General features: G+C 41.5%; 1 protein-coding gene across 3 annotated transcripts in view; it reads right to left on the bottom strand.

Moving 5' to 3' along the window:
• The window catches only part of LOC119449926 (uncharacterized), a 53,184-nt gene that overhangs the window by 6,233 nt on the left and 20,975 nt on the right, over positions 1-25,976 (bottom strand). For all 3 annotated transcript variants that reach the window (XM_037713217.2, XM_049665521.1, XM_037713218.2), the window contains exons 4-8: positions 23,006-23,182; positions 19,048-19,144; positions 14,868-14,990; positions 4,900-5,080; positions 1,015-1,186 (exon numbers count right to left, since the gene is read on the bottom strand). In XM_037713217.2, the coding sequence (XP_037569145.1) occupies positions 1,015-1,186; positions 4,900-5,080; positions 14,868-14,990; positions 19,048-19,144; positions 23,006-23,182 (750 nt within the window). The remainder of the gene's footprint in view (positions 1-1,014; positions 1,187-4,899; positions 5,081-14,867; positions 14,991-19,047; positions 19,145-23,005; positions 23,183-25,976) is intronic.

The raw sequence follows: 25,976 nt of genomic DNA, 5'->3' as shown, positions 1-25,976 counted from the left end.
GTAACATGGTTATTACACTATCCCCTATTTACAGGGGCCTCCTCGCACATTTTAGAATGACTTGAGATAAATGTTAAAATTCTAGATTGTGCAACAGTAATTGTTTCTCACATGTACACTCCGATGGAAGAAGCACCGTCTTTCCACACGTGACTACAACATTCAAGATAGACAATCACCTTGATATCTCTTGCAATAGCATAAGTGCAATAACACATACTAACACATCTAATTTGACAATGGCATGGCAATATTTCATCTTAATATCTCTAGAAAAATTCTACTCGTTTGAAAATTAGAACACCACATTTCTATATAAATTTTAGAAGAAAGCTGAATTCACTGAAAACACTGGAACAAAGAAAATGACCAATAGCTGGTGGCAACGTAGATTATAATTGTGTGCCTCACACTCAGCAATGGCGGTAATACGATTAAAGGGAAATCTGCATGGGGAACTTCTCCCAGGGATTAGGGAAAAGATTATACATGTTTCGTTTCTAGCGAACCTCCTCTCCTCAGCAGGCGGGAAGCGTTTGTGGCTTAAGAAAAACAGTCCCCTGTCTCTGCGGGGAGCCACCCTGCACGATATTGCTGTCATGTGGTGCACTCCTCTGGCAGCAAGGAGGTGGATTTCTCCTTTGCGTGAATACAGTATCCCTTAAGATTCCCATCTTCGTTTGAGAGTCACACATCTCACACATTCCACAGTCACACATCTAAACTTATGTACTAGTTGAGGCTAGCAGGAAATTCATCATGTCAAGAGATGCATGATCGCAATGAAGTACAAGAAGTCATGAAACAATGATTCTTGGGAACCAAAAAGCATGAATCTGAACTTTAAAAAAAATTACAAAAATCTGGGATAAGTAATCGAACAATTTTTGTGCCAAACTTTGTGAAAGTGACATGTACAAGTTTGCTTACGTATATTAAGTAGAACAAGTCAACCTGATCTATGCAGTTAAGATGAGAATGAGGTGAAAGAATGTCTTTGCAAGCCTGACTTACCTTTTCTGACCAATTTCCCATCAGCGTCGTAGAGCCAAAGATCTTGGTTGCGTGTGCCAATAAGGTCCACCATGTTGAAAATAACCTGTGGGTTGATTGCTCGATCGTTCTCACTGAATGCTATGAGCAAAGGTATGCCACTGTCAGCAACTTGCTTTATCTTGTCGCCCGCCTGCAAGAAAGCATAATTTGCTCAATATAATATGGCTGAGGGTAACTGAACAGTCATGCTGAAAGAAATAGGTTAAGCTGTTTTGCATAGCTTGCAACATGCAATGACACAACTTTCACTACATGAATCAGCCTCACTGATTCTCTACATTGTTACATTGTATAGTGACGGTGAGGAACCAGACAGTGCCAAAACTTTAAGTCACGCATCTTACTCTTTATTAGGTGAACTTGTGCACAGAAAAACTAGTAACTAGCGGTGTGTGAATAGTGATTTCTGAGACCGAATTGAACACTTTTCGAATAGTGATAGAGGCAAACCGAATTGAATAGAATATCGAATACTTCTACGATAATGAACAGCCGTTATAACAATTAATATAAAACGATGTTCACATCCCAGTATTCATAAAGTTAGCAAGTTTCTGTGATTACATGCTTAATTACGAAGCGTTGTTTATTAAAGGCATAAATAGAGCATTAGGAGCAAACAAGTAATTTCTTCACATGCACAAAGCTCTACAGAGAGTACGTATGATCACTCTAAAGTATGGCTGCCTAAGTGATGTAGCCTGCTCCCCTACGCAAGTTTTCATGTTTTATGCCTATACTATGCCTGCGGGGGTGAAAATTTAAGTACTTTTGCTCCAATTTTATGTTTATTTGGACAGAGTTAACGTTTTGAAATATTTGCAAAGTATTAGAAAAACATTTGCATTTACGAATAAGGCCCTATTTGATTTGTTATTGGAAAGTTTCGAATATTCGCACACCCCTACTATAGTAACACACATGCCACAACGATAACGGCAAGCCCAATCATTGGTCGTCGCCATCTGATCTACGAGTAAAGTGTGTCTGCTGTATTACATGGCTCATCATAGATTCCACCGTAATCGCTGGTGCTCGTGTACTTTCCAGAATGTACACTACTATATTCGTGTCGCACATGCAATGTGATTAGGAGAGATTCTTTTGCTATAGAACCGGTGACAACATTCAAGAAAGTTCCGATACATGAAGGTGTACCTTGCGCCAAGTGATAACTTTGTAACAGTGGTTTGCTGGTGAAAAACAGTCACCAGAAAATGATAAACAATGTACGCGAGTCGATATCATCAACAGATTCACAACAATTTTTTTTTGTATGGACCATTCCACGACAAGTTATCCAACATCTTTTTTTTACCGTCATAGATCACACAGACAACATTTGTACATCTTGTTGGCTGCATGAAAGCATCCACTTTAAGTCTAAATCATTTATTTGTAGAGAAGAACTACATTGCCTTCTGAAGGAAACAAATACTCAACCTAGCAAGTTTCAGTAACATTTCCTATGTCAAAGCGTCCATAACATGAGAAAACACTTTGGAATCTGTGAGCTGGATATTTAAAAAGAAAGTGGAAATTCGGCCTTAATTTACTTCCTTAGTAATCAACCTTTTTTTTTTTTTTTTACACTAAGCAAATAGAAACAGAGCTTTGAAAGAGCACTAAAGAACACTTCACCAATTTATACTGATATGATGCTGGTTATTATGGTACTGTATGCGGAAGTTTAGAGCACATTTAACTGGCAATTTGTGATGGTTGCGTGCATCTTGATTTTCAAGCTCTGTGGCTGGAGTCGAAAAACTGCAATCAATATACATACTTAAATAAAATCAGTGCAGGAAATGATGGTAACATGAAAAGAAGGATGAAGAACAGTACTTATAAAACACCAGCGTAGCACATTTTGTTCGTATGAAAGTACTTTTCAGATTTGATTACAACCATGAAAGAAGAGCTTTCACGTTTTGTATTGCTACCTTCAATGTGACCGATTAAAATTATTTTGTGGACCGAAAGAGCAAGTTTATAACACCTCTCCTTCCTCTCTGTTTGTGTGTGCACTTTGCAGGCAGCATAATGCAGTTGTGGAGTATAGCCACCTGTATCACAGTTATCTTGGCACAAACCCAATTAGCGATGGAAATTAGCAATGAGGTGCAACCTGCTGAGCAGGAGGTCGTGGGATCGAATCCCGGCTGCGGCGGCCGCATTTCTATGGAGGCGAAATGCAAAAACGCCCGTGTGCTTGCGTTGTAGTGCACGTTAAAGAACCCCAGGTGGTCAAAATTAATCTGGAGCCCTCCACTACGGCGTGCCTCATAATCAGAACTGGTTTTGGCACGTAAAATCCCAGAAAGAAGAAGCGATGACAAATTTAATAAATTTTATGTTGCCAAGGTGCTCGAGTATAATGTTAAGAGGTAGCCAGATTCTTAGCTCATAACTACTCTGTGAAATAACATTTCCGAAAATGGTGATATTTAAGATAACTTCCGTGTGCCAAGTTCGCAGCTTTGTAGCCCCGAAGCAAAAACTACTATCGCAAGCCTGTAAGCTGCATCTGATGATGCATTTAAAGCGGGTAAACCCAACACATTAAATCACTTAACTTACAATCAATGTGAAAGTCCACGTGAAACACAGCTTAATCACAGTCAATGCGAGGTTTACGAAAGTTCTATTCACAAATATGAATATATATGTATATATATATATATATATGTTGTTGAGTTGCATATAATATGGTAATCTTGTGTGCTATATGCATTATAAAGGATTTTTCACTTCATGTGACAGCCCACTGCAAGGTGTCTTAAAATAAGGAGTTCAGCTGCCTTGGCTACAATGCTGGCCTAGAGGACTGCATGCAGACATCATGGTGCAAGTGTTCTGGTTGCCTGTGGGCACCATATGCTCCTTCAATTTGGTGATTCTTTTTCAAACAGTGTTATAACTCCCCCTTTTTTTTTAATCATAGAAAATGTGCGTTTTACAGCTTATAGTGTGAAGAGAAGTGAGAGGACTGCCACTCATTGTCTTCAGAATGCTGAAAAAACAAGGAAGAGCCTCGGAGGTAGTGAAACAAAGTCACACAGATAGTGTAAGCGATCATGGCAGCTGCCAGCACATATTTTGTTCTCTTTTACTCAACGGTATATCAAACGTGTGAAATCTGGTGCATGGATAGCAAGTGCAAGTAAACATGGCAGCTGACCATGCACCATTATTGTACCTTGCTTGTGTTGCAGCTTTCTTGCGCTTGTCTGCTCTGGTCAAATACAAATGAGTTTTAGTGCTGTCAAAAGAACTGCCCCGGAACGAGCTTTATCATTACCCTCTGTTAGCAGCAAATAGATGTGGTATGATTTGTCAGACGACTATTGAAATTCTGGCATTTAGAAACCAAAGCTTACAGCTAAAGTGAAAGCTATTCCCCTTATTGTGCACATTGCTAAACAGGCATGATGCAAATATTTGCTGTGGTTATGACAAATTCCCATGAAGATTTAGTATAATAAAGTTCACACCACAAACTAAATTCCTTTTAGCAAGAGAAGAAACATGAAGAATAAAAGCGGAGTGCACAGTGCATAACTTGAGTGTCTGCCCACACTGAACTCATAGTGAAACCATACTGCCATCGATTTGCAAAATTGCAGCCTGTCTATACTGATTGTCTTGTCACGCAACAAACACTTTAAGAAAGTTGCTTACTCATTCGTCATGTTTTAAAATTTTGAGTGTCTGTTTAGTTGACAGTAACCATTTTTAACAATAAAGAACAAAGCATGACAGCAGTTGTCATTGTGCAAAATAAGAGACTAATCTAAAAAAATGCAAACATAATCAATATCAAGAACTTAGAAACATGCGCACCTCTTCGTAGTCGGAAAAGATCATAGTCTGCAGTGACATAATGGCATCTTCAATGTTAGGCTTGATGGGACTCCGCGTGTACTTCATTATGGCAATGCCCAAATGTCTCATGAAGCCTTGATAGCGTGGGTTGGTGTAGTGCACTGCAAAGGCTCGCATCAGGGGTAGTGGCCTGATGGCTCTGCACAAGTGGCAACAAATTAAAAGTCATGAACAAGTGTACAAATTATGAAAGTAAACACAATTGTGTGCATTGCTGTTAGTTGTATAGAATTTCATACACACCAATTGACTAAAGCTTCGCTTCACAGATCCCAACATGTATATTGGATCTGCATGACTTTTTTAAAAGATGGTTATTTTTTACACTTTACAGTCTGCAAAAGCTTACAAGACAAAAAGGTCCCAACCAAAAGTGTGATGCAAAGTGCAAACTCGTAGCAAGTGTGGCTTTTAGACAGCTGGATATACAGACACTGCCTACCAGGTTTTGTGGTGCATACTGCAGGATTCCTACTGATGCACAGAACTTCGTGTAGGCACTATGAAATGGCTAAAAACAGCTAAATAAAATTGTCAAGGTCAAGATGCTTGGCTAACATATTTTTAAAAACGTCTATTCACAACGTCGAAAAGATGTTTTGTATGCGAAGTGAACAAGATACAAAGAAAAGACACATTGGCAAAACTCTTAACACCGTAGGTGGGGCAACGCAACTGGAGGTGGCTGAGCCTATCTTGTACACAAAATTTTGTCATGGCTGGAGCACGCCAAATACAGTCAAACCCGGGTATATCGAACTCGCCAAAAAACGTTTATTAGTTCGATATATGGCATAATTCGATATAGGCCCACTAGAGGATTTGATGACGCAAAGGCACATACCAATAAGAAAAGTACTTTATTAATATGGTGGCTTACTTGCGTGCCCTACTTTGGAACAAAATAGTCCTGGATTTTCTTCTGTTTCAACGACTTCGCTGCCTGCGACAGCACGCACGCCTCCACGTTGTCCAATGAGCGGAGCAGCTGAGGCCTCAACTTTCTATATCACGCAATAGCGCCGGACCAACGCAAGTGCACTAATCACTTCGGAGGATGTAGGAAACGGGCCATCGTCAATTTCCTTATTGCTGTCGCTTTGGCTCATGGTCGGCACGACGTCTGCAACGTAGTCCTCATCTTGTAGCTGGCCCATGATGGCGACATCATCGTCCGCACTGACGAACTCGTCGAATATCGATAGCACCTGGGAACTGAAAAGCGCTGCGAGCAGGCCAGGATCATTTTTTGCAGGGGGGTGTTCGCCCGTGCACAGCCGGGTCTAAACCACTTTGTCTAGGATGGCGCCGGCAGTTATCCCCGCCACTGCGAGGGAAAGCCAACTTGCTGGGGCACTTTTGAGGCACATGGAGTTTGATATATCGGTTGTCGTTGCTATTTTCGTTCGATGTAACAGTAACTTTTGCTATATATTCTCAATGTAAATTTACCGTGTTTAGAAATTGTTCGATATACGGGATAATTTGATATAAATGGGTTCGATATAGTCGGGCTCGACTGTAGCACAAAATAGGGCATGCATTCGCAGATTAGATAAAAAACAAGAAAAGGCCAAGCATTAACGCGTCTGCTCCCACACAGCCAGCAATACATTCAATATATATTGTATATTCGTATCATATTGAGCATTATAAGTATTATGCGTTGGTATTCAAAATTTTTTAACATTCAGGCACCCTTACTTGCAACACTAAATTGAGGCCTGCAACAACCTTTTACCAATGGCCCTCTGGTATGCATGCATCTTTGTGCACATTGACTACCAAATGTATATTGGATTTCATGTATGTGTTTCTTAAAGGGGCCATGAATCACCTTTTTTTGAAGCCTCAAGAACGCCTCAGGACGAGTATTGTGCCTTCCAGAAATATATTACTGAAATAATTTTTCAAAATGACTACAAACGCAAAGATGATCTTTCTCATTCCTCCTCAACGTCCTTCATTCCTTCGGAACGGAGCAACTCCAGTTGCGGTGCCCAGCCTACAGTGTTACATTTCCTGGCTTCAATGTTGTCTTTATTCTTTCAGTAGAAATTGACGGGCACTGTTAGCAACACATACTTCTAGTTACTGTTACAGTAGTAACATCAATCACCACTTTGCTGTGCTATAGTTTACTAGATAGCTGAATGCCGCTGTTTCTCTCGTACCAAGCAGCATGAGCAGTACATTTTGCACTTATCTCTTTGACAATCACACAATTTCCGAGGCTTGAACAAAACGGCGTCTTCGTTCGTGTGAGTATGCATGCTGCACGCACATCAGCTCAGCAATAGATGCCGCACTCCGGACTCGTGTTGAAGGGATTCTTAACGTAATGAGCTTCGACCATGAGGCGAAGCACCTCGAAGGCGTGCCACTCTGGAAGCAGATCACCTGACCTAGTCAGATGTGGGCACTCGGGCCGGCTTATGTTGCCACGCTCCTGAGCCTTGTCACCCACAGAGACCAATCGGGGCATGGGGTTCTCGACATATCTCCTCGGTAAGAGGATTCGTGGCAGCACTGTGCAGTGGCTGCAGTATCTACACTAGGCAGCAGACGCAGCTATGCACAACTGTAGTGCACTTGCTATGTGCACGGCAGAGCTGGAGTACACAATTGTGCTCGTGTGCCCCAGTCTGGCTGTGCAATGTGGTGCGGACTAGCTCTGTCCTGCATAGATAGCAGACAAATACAAATTGTGCATTTTGAAACATTATCAGTAGCTCAATACAAAGCGATTGCCGCCAAGGTGTATAGCGAGGAGCGGCTGCGAGTAAGCGTGGACGGGCATGAGTTCCTTGTAGATGCTAACTGCCATTCCTGATGAGGCGCGGCAGGCGTAGCATACATGCGGTCTGGGCTTAAGTTTCACATGAATCGAGGAAAGTCGAGTGTTCAAAACTAATCGAAATTAGAGAGACGTCATGGCTACAACCCGATAAGCAGTATGGCCACAGTTTCATTCCTATGTGGGCGGGTGCAGCCTAGTGTGAGCAGACAATAGTCGGCTACTTCTGAAAATGCATAATCCTTATCTAAATTCGAAACACAGATTTTGGTTTACTTGAGCTTGTTTAGTTAACTGGTTCAATTAATCACAGAAGTCTTCCGCTAATTCCAATCAAGGTTTTTTTGATTTTTAGTTAATTCTACCTTGACCAAAAGGTCCCGGCCAGTGCCCATTCATTTCTATGGGCCCAAACTTTCGTTATTTTGACCCTAAAGTTGGCCTTCGCTGGATAATTCGAACTTGACCAGTCAGCATCCATGTGCCTGACCCCTATGGTGACTGCAATAGTGACCCCTTTGCTGGCAGTGTCTGTCTCAGCAGGGCTTAGTGGACAGTTAATGAGCTGAACACATGTAATCTCCTGTCGAAAATGCCTATTTTGTCCTGCACTAGGAAGCTTTTCAAGCAATAACTGCAGCTCATAGAGTCTGATTACGGTATTTACCCGGTTTTATTGCACTTCTTTTTTATTCGAAGAAATTAAGTAAAAAAAACGCGTTCTCTGCGTTTTGTGCTTTGCTGCAGAACAGCTGTACTGTGGTGAAGCTGACTTTAGGAACCAGGCCACCACTGTGTGACACATTTTAGATCCTTGACGTTTTTCCTTTTTCTTGATAAAAAATAGAATGTGCACTAGATTTCTACTTTGTTTAGGAGCGTTAACGTTTCCTCTACATTAGTATTCTACTTTAGCGTTTGATTCAGGGGCGTATTAGAATCGGGCAAGTACTGCCGGATGAATCAGCGATGTGTTTTGACGTTTTTTTCCGCATCGTTTAATTCGGCCCGCCAGATAATTCGACCAATTCTGTCGGCCCCTCTTGAGGGTCGAATTATCAGAAGTCGGCTGTACACAGTAACAGTAGAAAGAAGAGCGCTGATCCAAATACCCTTCTTGATTGATGTCAGCTATCAGCCAATAGCAGCTGTCTATGGGAATCTTGCATATGAGGACACATGCAAGGCACTGGCAGCTTCGAAAGAGGTGTGGAGCAAGCCTCTGTGAGAAGAAAGTAACTTTGTGCTCCGCTTGTGAACTCCAGGCACTGTGCACAACTCCAAAATGTGGCCGAGATGTTCGCAGATGGGGATGCTATCCGGTGAATGTTTTTTCACCAAGCCCGAGAAGTGGCTCAGGGCCCATTTAAAGTCTCCACAGATGTTGCCTTCATTAACCCAAATGTCATGCGCAAAAACCCTAAATGAACATATTTGCCCATAATGCCATGAACAGATGAACATAATGCCATGAGGATGAAGGCAATGCTTGAGGTTTTTTGACGGAAGAATGGTGAGGAGCGGTATATGCAGAGAGATGTACAACAGATATATAAATACATTTAAGGCTTTGATACCCCTTGCCTTGAGTCACAGTGGCCCAAGAATTGGTAGGCTAAATATAAGAAATAAAAAAATTAATAAAATTAAAAAAAAATTATATGCTTTTCCATTAAGAGGTTTGTGTACTTTAGATACCTATGATCCCAGATTATATACTTCCAGGTTTTAGATAACGATTTGTTTTTTGAAAATGCAGAATAAAGGTGTACTCTCCTTGCACTAATTCACAAAATTCTTTGCTATATTAGCTCGAGCACCTGATGGCATATATACACAGTTTTTAAGATTGGGGTAGCCCAAATTCAGAGAATCAAATAGGGTGCGTGTGCGTGCTTGTAATATATATATATGTATATATATATTATATATACTGTATAGACTTGCGTAAGGGCCACTATTTTTAGAGTGTTCCTGTGGCGAACGGCGGCTGCAGCGTAACCGAGCAAATGAGCACAACAGCGAAAGATGAAAGAAAGACGCGAGCCGCTAACGGCGAAGAACAATGAGTGCGAACAATCAGTGAGTTGCGCACGGGAAACTTGTTTCATGCAGAGCCACCCGACAGATAGATGTGTACTCATATCTGGTCTCAACCGGACCATTAGTTTTGTACTATCGTCTGCTCATGTCAGCTCTCGCCGCAGTTTGCTTGGTTTTGTCTCATGTGCGTTTGTCTCGACTGTCATGGTTTGCAATTGTTTTGTAATCTGATTGTATACGCGAAGTGAATTGTGGTACTTCCTAGAAGCCAAGCGGCAACAGCGATTACACTGGAACCTTCGATGAGTCATGTATAAAGCAGACGCGCTTGACCCGCAGATCAAATATACGACGATTGCCGACTCTGCGACATGTCTCTCAAATTCTTTGCCTTAATATATTGCAAAATGAAAACATATAGAGCTGCACTCAAATTTGGCATTAGGGAGCATCTTAACTGTAGGTGAATTCTTTTTTTCACAATTCTGATGAGGTGCGGCCCTCTGTTGGTCAAAATGGTGCCGGCGCAGCCAGCGACTTGTCCACACCCCAGCTCTCGCCTTCTAGCAGCGGCACGCAGAAGCACGCAGCGCGCAAAAATTCGCCAATGCGCATGCGCATTATTGGGGCACCGAACACGACTGCTTCTCCACTGGACATTTTTTTTTTTTTTACAAATTTTGGGCTGCCAAGTTGGGGGTGCAGACCTTACACAAGTCTATACAGTATATTGTGAGATACTGACTGACATGAAACTGTGATGGACTAGGGAAAGAACACTTCACTTCAAAAAAAAAAACAAAAAAAAACAGCTGTGGTAGTGCTCATGAAACATTTTCATGTACACCTAGAGACAACACTGCATTTGGTATTTGATGTCCTGTGCCTCTGATCACATGTTGGTGCGTTGTGTGGGTAAGTGCATGCTGTCTCCTGATGCTTGATACTTTTGTCGGTGCATGCTTCAAGAGTAAAATGTATCCAATTTGGTTTCTGATACTATGTTGTCATATCTGCAAATTTTGCTCATCCATCAATAAAAGCAATGCCACTTTCACGGACAATGAGTCGAAATATACACCAATGACCAGTGCATGGCAGGCGACGTGTGCTTCCTGTGTAAATAGTGCCAATGCTTGCAGCACGGACGTCTGACCATGGTGCAGTGCAGATGGCACACTGCACAGTGGTAGGCTTTATCTAGGTGGGTGATACTTGCCCTTTTTCCAGGCAGCGCAAGATATGGGATCTTTAAACTACCGTACTGGCAGTGCCCGATAGTGTTTCTAAATATGGAGAGTGAAATGGCCTATAATTTCTTGCTTTGGGAAAAACGGCTTGTTATATTTATTTATTTATTATAGAGATCATAGCAGGGTGGTACATAGTGAATTGTTACATGGAATGACAAACAAAATACACTGCTTATAAAGATGAATGAATAACACAATTTGTTAGAAGCAAAAAGGTACAGAAACCGTAAATAACATTGTAAACAAAGAAAAAAAAACTATTACTGTAAGTATTTCTCAAATGGCAACAATGAATCTTCAGTCACAACACTACCAGAAACGTTACTCCATTCAAGAATGGTTATAGAAAAAGAAATGAGTACTTAAAACAGTTATATTGTGGAACTAAAGGTGTTGCTGTAAAAGAATGCCGCTGTCACATATCCTTCAGAGTAAGTGATAATATCTGACGTATTAATGTTAGAATAGCCTTTGATTTATTGATAGAAGAACTTTAGTTGACAAAATCGATTTATATTGGTAACTGAGGGCAGTTTGCATTGTTTTACAAGTTCATTAACTGACGTATGCCTGTAGAAGTTATAGATATACCACACTACTCTCTTCTGTATGCTTTCAGTTTGTCGACGCTAGTCCTGGTGTACGGATCCTAAATGAGTACTGCAGACTCGAGCATTGGACATATAACAGATATGCAATAAGATGTACAAAATGCATGGGTAATTTCAAAGAGCATAGTAAGAAAAATAATTTGTATAACACTTTACTTGTAATAGCGTCAATGTGCATTATTTTTATGAAGTGCATTATTTTTATGAGTTACTTACATAAAGACTATTTTTTCGAAATTAATAGCCATCTGCCACTTCTCACATCAAGATATGACTTTTTCGCGATTCTCATTTAACCTGACTTGATCTTCGATTGAGCTAATAGTTGCATAAAGCACTCAGTCATTTGACCAGCAATTTAATATTACCATCAATCTCAGTAACGATGTCATTTATAAAAAAAATAAAAATAAGGGATCAAGCAGAGACTAAGTGTGGACAGCTGGGCTAGTTGGTTGTGATTAGCATTATGAAACATCAAGTATGAAACAGCGCACAATTAAACACGGATGAGAAGAGAAAGACAACACGAACGCCGATGTTCCTGTTGTCTTTCTCTTCTCATCCGTGTTTAATTGTGTGCTAGAACAATGTTTCACAATGCCAAGCAGAGACCCTTGGAGGATGCCAGAATTAACGCCAACGTGATTTGAGCAAGTGCCATTTAAGGAACTGTACTGACCGCAGTTCGAAATGTAAGCCCTAATTCATGCAAGTAGTTTGTCATCTGTTTTTGTAAGCCCTCATTTGTGAAGCAGTTTATTGTGCGATACTGTAGGAAATGCCTTACAAATATACATGTAAATAATGTCTGTTTGTTTTCATTTATTCCAGCTGCCAAATCATGCGTAATTTCGATTTGTTGTGTTTATTGAATAACTGCGTCTAAAACCACGTTGTACATTTGCTAGCACTTTGTGTTGTTCAAGAAAATAAACTATGTGCTTATAAATAATATGCTCGAAGATTTCATAAGAAGTAGATGTTAATGAAGTAGGCAGATAATTTTCAGTACTGTGCAATGATTTAATTCTGGCTGTTCTCCAGTCGTCCGGCAAACTATTGTTCAGAGACCTATGAAGCACTACAAACAAGTACTTTGCCCACCACTCTGCATATCTTTAAGAGAGGCATTTGAGATATCATCGGGGCCAGGAAATTTTTCGGCTGGAAAGTTTCAGCAGAAGATTGAAAATACCATGCTCATAAATTTTTACATCAAGAATAAAAGGCAAAGCCATGTTGGAAATTGGAAGACAATTATTACCTGTTGTAAATACAGATTTGAAATGACTGCTGAAAGCTTTACAAACCTGAGTCATAGCTTATGCAGTTTCCATTTAGAAAATGTGGTGTTAGAACATGAACACGGCTTAATAAACCTCCAGTATTTATTAGGCAATGTTTTAATGAATGAAAGAAGCGACATATTGTAGTTTCTTGCCTTATCATTCGTAGTTTGTTGTTTCAACTTATCTGATACATTAGCAATGTCTTCTTTTAGCAAAGGGCAACCCACATTATTAGATTTCTTATTTTCCAGCCTTTCATTTTCTGTTGGAGCTATAGTGTTTGTCGAGTAATCCAAGGATTGTTATGTGTGAATTTCTTTAATATTGGCACATACTGTACTATACATTCATAAATAATGTTTTTAAGTCATTTTATTGCACGTGATTTCCCTGAAAATATTATATTACAAATCTAGTAAGTCAATGATCTATTCATCACCAGCATGAGAAAAATTTGGGAATTGGCAATTTTTAATATGCTGATCATAAGAAACATCAGTAGATGCAAACACCACAAACTCGTGATTAGATATTTCAGGTGTGACGTTACATGAAACATGATTTTTGACGGCAACGTTCACAAAGAATAGATCTAGAATAAAACAGCATTTTATATTCTGGTAGGTTCACCAGCAACTTGTAACGAATCGAAACAGAAAAAAATATCTAGCATTTTAACCCTTTCAGCGTCACTGACACACAGGTCCGTGTATGTGCTGCCATGTCACTGACTTCAGGTATGAATGTGAGGACCATACCAAGAGAGCTTATTGCCATTATCCATGTAATTTTTCCCCTTCTACGTAACCAAAAATAAACCGCTGTGTTCGTTCTATAATATCCGAGAAAAAAAAAACCAATGATGGAGGTGCATCACCTCTGAAAAAACCCGACGCTGAGAGGGTTAATGTCATTCAAATCTGAGGACTGCAGAGAGAAAGTGGTCCAATTTGTGTACAAAAAACTTAAATTGCTTGGTAAAATGAATCTGTCTTCTGATTTTATATTGGAGCACATGTAGTCCTAGAGATTTTCTAGAACTGAGACAGGAGCTTGGGGACCTCTAAACGGCTTTGAGGATGTACATTGTTAATCTACATACTAGTACAAAAGGTTGGAAAGGATAGCAGTTGGTAGGGAAGTTTCCCTTCATTAAACGAGGTAACAGATGAGGTACAGTGGAACCCAGTTATAACGAACAGGCTTATGCTCTAAAAATAGTTGAACGTATAAAGTAATTTCATATTCCCAACCTCGTCTACAATGAAATCAAGTGAACTTTTGTGGTGCATTCATTATATATGGATTTTTTATCTCAAGTTAGAGAAAAAAAGCGAGCAAGGAATCTATTTACTGAAAAAACTACGCGTAGTAGGTAGCAATTTCTGCCTGTGCCTTGAACTGTTTCTCAGTTCACTGAGAATGGTGATCTCGTTGCACGAGAATATGTTGACATGCTGCAGTCCACTCAGGGAAAAAAAATAAAATAAAGCGTTACAAAAACAATAAAAACAACTCCCCTTAATACTGCCTTCATGGCATGCAGGCAGCCTGATGACGCTAGTCGAGTTTGATATATCGAATGTCCAGTCCACTCTGAGGAAGTTATTTTACATGTGTATCGCTCAGTAGGTTTTGTATTTTCGATATAGAGAATAATTCGCTTTAGCCAGGCTCATTATATTAAAGTTAGTAAAACTTTAATTCTATGAGAATGTAATGAGGAATTTTGTTTTGTACGTTATATCCATTATTTCAATATAATGAAGTTCAAGTGCAAATGTCAGTATGTAGTCCAGTGCTTCTATCTTCTACTTGTTCATTTCATGAATATGTCCTTGACTGGCTGTTTCTTCATTAGCCTTGCAAATTAGCCTGCCAGTGTAAGTAACATAGATAAATGTGTGTTAAGGGCAAAGACAACACATACCTGACCAGTTGATGTCCTGCTGGTGCCAGCAGAGCCACTGATTTCACGTGGGGCATGCCTGGCCTGGTCATGACATTTAAGGTCGGGTAGATGGCACTGCTGTGAGCCACCAGCATGTCAACCCTAAGCAGGAAAGCAAGGTCCTATGCAATGGCCATCACCACTGCTTATGAAGCACAAAGCAGATACATTTAATGTATCTGCTTTTGTCAAAGGATTTCGTACATTTGAAATCACAACCATAAAGCAACCATTACATCATTGAAAAAGGCTGGACTTGCTTCTAACCACAGAATACTCACTCCCTACAGCATACTTGCATTCACAGCGATCTGATTTTTTTATTGCCACGGTATACAGTTAAACCTCGACATAACGAACGTCAACATAATGAATTTCTGAATATAACAAAGTATTTAATATTTTTTAGCTTCTTGTCCATAAAATACTGTGTATTTTGAACACCAGTACAACGAAATGTGTTTATACATGACTTCAATATAACGAAATTTCACTGTTGCCATGGAGGAATGCCAAGGCAATAAATGAAAACAGCCACGGGCACATATGGTCAAATGCTTGAATTGCACCTCTGAAATTGTGCGCTGCGTGACAGAGAGTGGCCACCGAAGCGGAGCAGCATCTGATAAGGATGAGTAGTGGTTGTAGTACTAAACGCAAGTCCCTCTTGCTGTTATGTACCGTATAAAGTCCAAGTGCGATAGGATTCTACTGTGCTCGCACGGCGTGTATTGTGGGTGCGAGAGTGAGCCGAGAAGGATGGTCGCTTGATGCCCACCATCTTCCCACGCGCGCTAGGGGGAGGAGGGGGAACGTGTGGTAATGTGATCAAGCGCACTCGGTCGTGGCTGCACATTTACCGACCGTGCATGTTCGCTTTCTTCACACGCACCTATTACTGGAGGTTGCGTAATCTCAAGTTTCGGAGATGTGCTGACCGGAGAGGCAGTAGATGGCATTCACTCCCTTCTGTTTGCACTAGCGTTGTGACAGCGAGTGTCCGCAGTCATCGAGCAAGATCTGTTCAAGAATGCCTATGTGCTTGTGACACCATGCTTGCTAATTTAAAAGCGAGTGTTTAATGCAATTTATATGGCTGATAAAACTGTGAATGTTACTTTGTGTAGTTGTGTAATACTTTGCTATTGCAATCTATGCTTTGCCTTCGAGCGAAACTGCAACTTTTTTGTGATTGAAATTAATTTGTTTATTTTGCCTGATAATTTTGCCCGTTCCATTGCATATGTGTCTTTCTTCTGTGTGTGTCTTATTTTGCTGCGAGTATGTGTTACTCTACTTTATTGCATAACAGCTCAAATTTCAATTTAACGAAATTTTGATATAACGGAGCAAGGTGCAGACTTTACCGACTTCGTTATATCGAGGTCTGTACTATGCTCAAATAGCCTTCAGCACTTCAAAATTCAAATACTGAGGCTTGTGCTGTTTAAGTTTCTTGTTTTGCAGTTCAACGCATGTCCATCACAGCTTCATCCTTCTGCTATATCAGCAATAGCAAAGTTTATCAGTTGTCATCGTCACATAGTTAACTACAGCACTATCAATAGCTCACCTCAGGGTTCAGTAATGTTTTCCTATAAAATAGTACACAGACTCAGTAGCACCAAGTCAATGACTACGCTAAGCAACTCTATCGCAATGTAAGCCTTCACATGACCAAGCAACCTTGGTTATACAACCAAACAATGGCTTACATAAGCATGGCTCAAGATTGGTCTTCATTTGAACGCCACTATGCACTGCGAAGTAACTGTCACTGTGTGCCCCAGCAAGTGGGCAAATTCATTCAAGGCAGCAGTTTGGGTTATCGGTGACTGGTGAAATTTGTAGTTCTCCAGCCTGTCAGATCCATGAATCAGGAACAACTCCTCCCAAAATGTACTCTTTGACAACGAAACATTCAGGAGAAATTGTGACAGCCACAGATATTTGTGCAGGGCTTCACTTTGAATGCTTGCGTATGACATGTGTATGCTTAAAATACAGTAGAACCCATCTAATATGCTTTCCACGGGATTGTGAGAAAATAATGTAATACCTGGAAAATGTAATGCGCAAACATGCGTATTGCACAAATCACGCGGATGTGCTGTCAAATATTAAAACAACACCATTGTGCATGGTTGAGCCTCCAAAGGATTTACAGTTGCTGCAGATAATGCAGACTCGACAGGGACCACCTAAAAGTTTGAAATATCGTATTTGGCAGAGAATGAGACTTATTACAAAAGTGGCCGAAAAAGGTGTGTCATATTCTCGGATTGTCACTTTTGGGGATATCTTATCTTTCAGAGGGTTTTGCGTAACTAGCACTAGACGCATCGGCATCTACGAGTGACGGCTTTCTTAGCACAGCGCCAAGCACGCTGTCTTATCACAGTGCCAGGATAGCGGTCGCCTATCGACGCGTCCGTTGCTACAAAACAGATGGTAGTACCTTCAAAAGTTATCGTCCGAGAATACGGCCTAAGTTTGCCAATGGCGTTGCTGCATGCACATATGCTTTCCTGTGACCTAGTCAGTTCGTATTTCGACCATTGCCATGCTGTCGCTACAGATATACGAAAGCAGTCAAGCCTTATGCACCGAATCTTCGTCCCCTGGCAATATAACCCAAGTTGACTGAGTTGCGATAGCTGAATGATCGCTGATTGCTGAACATCGAGGGTGCAGTTGCCAATACCTGAAGCTGCTTGAAGAAGTAGCCCGAGATCGTGTTGCTATTTAAAGTGCAAATGAAAAGTGCTGGACGTGTGTAACTCGCAAGACAAACAGCAAATGCAGCTGGTGCAGCCTTCCAACACTTAGCAGCTTGGCTTGGCTTGTCCTGCAGTTTGGGTGAGTTTGGTTACTACTGGATCAAATAGGCTGTTTTGAGGAGGAGCCAGTGACATGGCAAATGACCATGTCGGCAACATATTAAAACCACAATATTGCCATTTATTTCTTGCTTCTGTGGCCACATTCGCATGCAATCGTGCAGACAGAGTCCTAATATCGAGCACCCCGCTGTAAGGTGTCTGAAATTTCTAAACTTTCCACCAAGACCACACCCGCAAACACTGTGGCACGTCAAAAGTGCACATTGGTGGTGGTCGGAAGTGTGCAGATATAGGATGTCTAGCCGGTTGGCAATTTTCTTTCAGATTTTTTATTTTATAGACAGCACAACTCATATTTTCTTTTATTTATGCACCAAGATCGTAACATATCAGTGGGGTTCTACTGTAGGTGGGAGTTCAGAGACGAGTATCAAGGCAACATAGAGCATAGTGTCATAAATCTTGGAAGCCAAGAAATTGGCTAATACTCTTCTCCACCCATTGCTTGATGGCAAGCGTGTTTGCTCATGTCACAATAGCACATTTAGGTTTAATTTCAATCATAAAAATGATTTCATATTTTTTGAAGCTGCTTTAATATGGCCTGTTAAAACCAACACGTGACCTAAGAAACTAAAATTACAATGTGACTCATATTTTTTTTTTTCCTACAGGCAATGCAATGCAGTGGCAGAGCATCACAGCTGTACATTTCTTGGTTGGAAGCAAGCTAATGTGCACATTAAAGCTGCACACATTAACAAAAATTTGCTACTTTAATGTCACTTAAATTATTGCTTGTTTTTTCTTGAAGTCATTCTGAAGAATTTAAATCTACAATAAAAACATGTGATCCTGGAGAAAGGCATTCCTTGAAAAAACGTGACCAACAACGATTGATTGTCAAAGTATGCGCAAGTCGATTTTACTATTTATTTGTTGTGAATGTAGTGTACAGCCTAACAACTGTGGTGAACTTGGTCTAAAGCAGGCACCTTGTGAGCAGCCATGTAGTCATGCTTGCTACGAGAGTCATGAAAAGCCAGCGATAATAAATCTCGAAGACAGTGCATCTACACTACTTGCAAAGCTTCTTGTTGTGGTCCCGGCATGCAAAATTAGAGCCCACTATTTTATTGCATACACAAGTACGTTTAACGTGTTGCACAAAAAGTGGCTTTTAGCATGCAGGAACGAAAATAATGTAATACCTGGAAATTAATGAAAGATTGCACCCATGCCATAGCAACAGTCTAGCAGAAGAAACATTTAACAGCAACAGGAGATAATGGTGAGAACATTAGATAACATGTTACTTGCTGATGTTGATGGCCTTGAGGAAGTCTGTCAGCAGCTGCGTCTTTTCTTCTGCTGAATGCCAGAATGTTCCTGTCCGGTAGCTGAGACGCAAGTCTATGAAAAGTGGTAACAAATAGACACTTAACAAACTGTGAGTGAAGAAGTGTAGAAACACTGTAGTACAGCATCCTCCACAAAAGTAAGAGAGAAAAGAATGTACAAAGAGGGAGCCAAAATTAAACCGGACTGTCCCCAAAAGAAAAACATTATTTGCATTTAGGACAAAAAGGACTTTGTTCCCTTCAAAGCAATATTCATCAGAGTCAAGACCTCCACTTGTCCAACCTTTTTTTCCCACTGTTCGAAGCAACTCTGGAGCTCCTCAAGCTTAATGCTGTTGAGTGGCTCCTGCAAAGTTGTTTTCCCCTCAAGAACAGTGTTACATCTCCTTTCTGTATTGAATTTTCTTCTTCTAATATAATGAAAAAAATCACCAGGAGCTCGGCCTGACGAATAGGGTGTGTGGAGAATGCTGGCCCATCCCCAAGAGGTTAAATACTACGTCACAGCCAAAGCAGTGTGAGCTGAGGCACTGTCATGATAGAGAAACCAATCACCTGAATTCCAGAATTTTGTGCGTTTTCCTCGCATATTCTTTCTTAATCGCCTTAATACACTCAAGTAAAACTGCCAATTGAAAGCCTGTCCAGGAGGAACAAATTTCCGCCGCACAATTATACTAATGCCTGAAAAGGAAAAAATGAAATAATGATCATCGCCTTCACACATGTGCACTTGTCGCATTTTTTTCAGTCTTGGTGAAGAAGGCGTCTTCAACTGGTTTGAAACTTGCTTGTTTTCAGGGTCATACCCATAGCACCAGCTTTCACCACCTTTGATGATCTTCGAAAGAAGGTCTGGGTCATGCGATTTTTCTTCTTTCTGAGATTTTACGTGCCAAAACCAGCTCTGATTATGAGGCACATCGTAGTGGAGGGCTCCGGATGAATTTCGACCACCTGGGGTTCTTTAATGTGCACTACAATGCAAGCAAACAGGTGTTTTTGCATTTCGCATCCATCGAAATGCGGTCACCAAGGCAAGTATTCGATCCCGCGATCTCGTGCTCAGCAGCGCAACGCCTTAGCTAAGCCACTGCGGCGGGTTCACGTGATTTTTCAAACCCTGGCACAATATCAAACAATTGTTCTTTGTTTTGTTACTTTGTCCACTGTGAGCAGGCGGGGAACAAACTTGCGGAAATGCGTCTCATGCCTAATTCTGCACTCAAAGTTTACTCACAGGAGCTCCAACACACACAAGCAGCTTCTGAAACCCTATCAATTATGTAGCGATGACTCTTTTTGGTCTTTTAATTCCATTCGATTCGCCTGCACCACTGTGAACCAGTTCACGGCGGTTCACGAGTTCAGAAATTGTGCAGCTTGATTTCTGCGGTGCAGGCACAGCGCGACACTCGAAATGAATGCCAAGGTGCAGACGCGGTGCAGGCATTATGTTATGTCCGACTAATGTGCACGGAGTACGCAAGTTTTAGAGGTCCTGAACTGCAGATATGATCGGCTTCTGGGGCGTACATACACACCGTGGACACATCAGACGTGCATAAGGGGGGTTTTAATGGCGCTCGCGCCCGTGTGCTGCGTCGTCTGCTGCACTGTTGCTTCGCACCTGTACGCCTGCATAGCACCGACACTGAAGTGGGTGCAGCAAAATCGTGAACCAGCCCTGCACCTTTTGAAATGAACGGCGTGGTTCAGCGGGCGCCATAGCTGCACCGCTGAAACTAATGTCAGGGTGCAGCACCTCGTGAACTAGTTCAGGCGGTGCAGGCGATTTGAACGTACCTTTTGTCGAACTTTTTGACAATTTCGTAGCTGTGACTGGTTGAAGGTCAGCCGAAATTAAGGTAATCTTTAATGCTAATTTCCCCTGTTGAAATCACCCAAAGCACTCAAAAACTTGAGCACGGCTCAAAGTGGCTCCTCCATAAACATTGTTTGATGATGCATTTCAAGTGTTTCCTTGTTTGTTCTTTCAAGGAAGAATCAAAACTTCAAGCAGATTTGCTGTCCGTTATAAACAGACATCCCGATTTCACAAGAGTGTGACAATAGTTGGAACAACTGTCACCACAAACTCGTCTTACATTCTACGGTGGTGTCGGCTTGGCTACTGACTTGTGAAGCGTCTATTTACACCCAGTTAGCGGGAGAACACAGCAGTACAATTATGAGAGGCTCAATGAAGCCAGTCCATTTTTTTTTTTCTGGGGGGGGGGGCTCGTAAATGTGGTTTAGAGCAGGGAAAACAAACAAGTAAAAGCACTTTATTGCCTGCTAGTGCTTTGCACACAGGGTCCACTCGCAGTTCACGTATTTGTATGCCTTCCTATGAGCTATGGAGTGCTGAGCCAATTGCTTCCGAATGAGTTCGCATTTCTTTCTTTCTTTTTTTTTGTTGAGCACTTTGTACAGTTCAGTTTGATGTGCGTAACAGTAAAGACCAAGACTGCTTGAGTGTTACTTCATCACAAATACTATATATATATATGCACACAGTATTAGTATTGAAGCTTGCGTATTACAAAGACACCTACAAATGCTAGTTACATAATCAGTTTTATGCAAGAAAGCCACTTTGATCACATAAAAACTGCCTATAGACCCACTGCAAGTTAACCAACAAAGGGCGTGCTGGCGTCTGTAGTGACATGGCTGGGGTGTTCGCACCATTGTCATCTGCTACAATTCAGACAATTTACTTTTACCTACAATGTGGAATGCACAGCAGGTCAGCACCAAATGTAGTGACTTCAAGATAAACATAATTTTCATTATCTGCACACTTCTTTACCTAACAGGATTTGGTGACGAAGAATGAGAACGGCAACAATGAAAAAGAAGCTACTTCCAAGAGTATCATCCAAAGGCTAAGAAAGAAACCTTTGTAGCCCACTTCTGGCGATAAGAAAATTTTCGAATACATTTAACGTCTGAATTTTTGGACCCCCCAGGAGCCGCGAAAACGTCTGAAAAATTGTACAGTCAGAAAAAACTTGAGTACAGTCAGAAAAAAACTTGGGAGCAGCATGCCTTTTACTGCTCCCAAGGGCTCAAATTGCCACAGGCACATCCGAAATAGCTATGAAGGCCTGGCAGTACACTTATACGGCGTATCATAGCTCGTACTGTGCTAGGAGGCAGCGGGTGCACGCATGTATAACTCAGGAATACATACCGTGTCCTGTGACAATTGCCCCTTCCCACTCTTAGTATGCTTCACCGTGTAAGCATAAAAAAGCATTTGGCTGAGCATAAAAAGCGGTTGGCTGAGCATAAAAAATTGCTGCGGCTTAGCTCAGCTAACCCTGGATATGTAAAGCAAAAGCTTTGTTTAGCCTGGTTAAGTCTTGGTTTCGCTTGGTTAGCCTTTGATTTAGCTGTAATTATTATACTTATGTATACACTCATCGATATAAGCCAGGTATAAATTATAAGCTGACAAGTCCAAGCGTTTTGCGAGCCGAACGGCTAGCTCTTCCTCAGTCTTCGACGCTAGCTTCGCGCGCTTGGCATTCTGGACCCTCTCCAGTGAAGCAGTTCACCGGGCAAAAGACGTGTGTCAGACGCCGCTTGGGTCAGACACCGGTAAGACGCCGCGGGGTGGTCAGACCATAGAGAAAGAAACGCTGCCAGCCAGCTGCAGCGCCAGCTGCGACACCAGCTTCGGCGGTTGCTAGGCAATGGCTCAGCTCGCGTTGCTGCCACCGGCCACAGCGAAACGGTGAGAATGCGGCCAGTGTAGCTTTCGCTACGAAATGTATATTCTAGTGGCATTCTGCAAATGTCCAAGGCGGCGCAGGTCTAGTTTCACATAAGCTACTGCGTATGCTTTCGCACAGCACTCCACATGACTGAACTGTAACATCCCATGAGCTGCCACTGTGCTTACCAGGCCACCGGGGTGAGATGACAGTGACACCGTGACTGTCCAGGAAAGGCACCAGTTGAGTGAAGTCACGATAACTGCCAGGTGCCCCATGCAGCAGCAGCACCGTGGGGCAGCCCTCGCGCTGCGCAGCTGGTCTGTCCAAGCCCGTGTGCATGTAGCCCAGTTCCACTTCAACACCTGAAATAACAGCAATTCAGGCGAAGATCACAACCACCACTGTGCGAAAGCACTGCCGCAAGACGTGCAGCACAAATTTGGCTAGAAAAACAAACACACTGTATGTCATCAGCACTGTCGGATACTGCCTGTGTTGATTCACTAAATAAACTACTAGAAGCATGTTGACTGCTGATTCGTAAATTTTTTAAATTTAAGTAAACGTAAAGAGGACTTTGGCGCCTTCAGTGGCACTGGCTAAACTCATCATTTGGCAAACAAATACTAACAGCATGAAAGGCACTAAAAAGCACTTAAACAGTCAAATAACGATATTTAAAAGGCTTTCAGGCTTTTTGTTCCATGCGGTGTGATTTGGTAGAATATGTTTCTAGTTGTTGAGCGACTAGGCGGTAATATAGGTCCTTTTGTTGTTTCTGTGACTGTGGTCACTTGTCATAGAACACTGCTGCATTGTCTTCTTATTTTTCATCTTTGCGCTGTCGTCATTGCTGCAGAATACAGATGCTATTGAAGTAATGGAACCTTAGCAGCTGTGAGCGCTTTTGGTTCTGTTGTCTCTGGTTTTCTGAAGTACAAATGGACTCTTGAACCAAAAGTTAAGAAATGATTAAGTGAACTTGCCTTGCCCTGTTCAATGACCATCTTTCCTGCTCTAAGATGAATAGAGAACAACGGTACACGGCTAGCCAATTTTACTTCGATATATCTATTGATCGCATTGGTATTAGCTTCCTTTAAAGGAGAGGCTGGGGGGGGGATTTGAGTAGATACCAAATAAAAAGCATAAGTGGAGAACTTGCATACATCTGTGTTCTCCGCATCAAGTGGGATAGGACAATGGGCATTATATATAAGAAGAAAGACCATTTTACGTACACATGTCGCACACACATTGCAGAAATTTGTATACTGAAGATATGAGGTCAGATAAAAAATGCAGTACTGAAAAAAAGAAATCTAGAGGAGAAAATTAGCACATGGCTGCAATATGCTTTAAACCACTGGTTGAAATTTGCATATACATAACACAATGAGAAATTAGACGGTAACTCATACACTGAGTCACCTGAAATACGAAAAAATTGTATTGCTGCAGTAGGCTTGCAATAATCTCAACTAAGGTATTCCATATTGCCAGCTGATATGAACTTAAAGGGGGCCATGACACCAAATTTTCAAGCATGAATTTAGCACTGCACGTTAAACTGTGTGCATCACACATCAAGCTAGTAAAATTTGAGCGCTGTGTGGTAGAAAATTTGTATTTTAATTTTTCATATCGCGGTTGAAGTGTCCAGCAGTCTGACAACACTTACTGGTGACAAAATGAAACATCTCAAAGGCCATGATTTTGTGCACTGCAAGCGTGGACGCGATTGCGCAAGCCAGAAATATGTAATGGTTGCCATACATCAGCGGCGGTCAGTAGGAGAGTTTCTGCAGACTTCTCTAGTTTGTGCTGCTCTTATCGCGCGAGTGAAGGAACTGCAGGCACAAACCAATGGCGATACCCTTGCTGCGCCATTGGTTGCCAGAGCGTGCGAAGCAAGCAGTCCGATGTGGTTTCAGACTGTTTTGGAGCAGATGACACAGCAGTGGGCCCGCATTTCCCGACGTCACACAATTCATGCCAAAATAGCGGTCATTGTCAATGGGAGGGGTTTGGAGACAGCAGTTTCAAATTTATATTTTGAGTTAAAATGTGGTCTAAGAGACCAGCTTTTTTGTGTGCATAACCATGTTTTCCCCCTGTAATCTCAGTTACAATGATAAACTAAGAATCGTGGGATGACTTTGTCATGCCACCTTTAAGAGCCGTTTCCACAGTCATATTTTAATGCAATACAATATGTAGTACTATTATATTGCCTTGTCTGAACAGACATACTTAATACATTTCATATCCTCACACGTGTCTTTTGGCAGAGAAGAGCTACTGCCCAACTGTGAAATTTATGAAATGTGGGTATTTCGAAGGTGATGAATAACTGAAGGGCAAAGCGTTTTTGTTAAGTAATCTAACCGGTGCTAAGAGTTCTCTTAACCCTTTCAGTGCCAGGTTTTTTTCGGAGGTGACGCAGCTCAGAGCGTCAGGATTTTTCTTGGATATTATAAAATGAACAAAACGATTTACTTTGGTTGTGCAGAAATAAAAAAAATTGACACGGATAATGGCAAATTCTCTATTGGTGTGGTCCTCAAGTTCCCATCTGCAAAAGGAATGTTATAGACACATGGCAGGACAGAAATGCGGAAACGTACCAGTACGTCAGGGACGCTGAATGGGTTATATAATAGAAGCTACAACTTAAATATATGACTCATACATTTACATTACCTCATACAAACATTTCACTGTACAAGCGATATAGAAGTCAAGCCCTTGAACAGCACGCTCGCCTCCTTCTTCACATTTTTCATGTGTTACCACAGTCAACAATTGAAGGTCACATATTTTAGGCCTTTATATAAGACAGTGTCCTTAGGCAATGTCACCATCAGCCTAATTTACTTCCACTGCAAGATAAAGGCCTCTCCCAGCTGCCTCCAATTACCCCTTTCTTGCATCGACTGATTGCATCTGATATCTGCAAATTTTCTAATTGCATGATACCACCCGATTCCCTATTGTCCTTGACTGCATGTTCCTTTCCTCGACACCCGTTCTGTAACTCTAGTAGACCACCGGTTATCTGCTCTAAACATTACATGACCATGCCCAACACTATTTCTTACTCTTAATCTCAACCACAATATAGGTTACCCTCCGCTTGCTGTTCACACTGCTGTC

The sequence above is a fragment of the Dermacentor silvarum genome, chromosome 4, assembly GCF_013339745.2.
Source record: "Dermacentor silvarum isolate Dsil-2018 chromosome 4, BIME_Dsil_1.4, whole genome shotgun sequence".
Classification (NCBI taxonomy): Eukaryota; Metazoa; Arthropoda; class Arachnida; order Ixodida; family Ixodidae; genus Dermacentor; species Dermacentor silvarum.
This window is presented reverse-complemented; position numbering and strand designations above follow the sequence as displayed.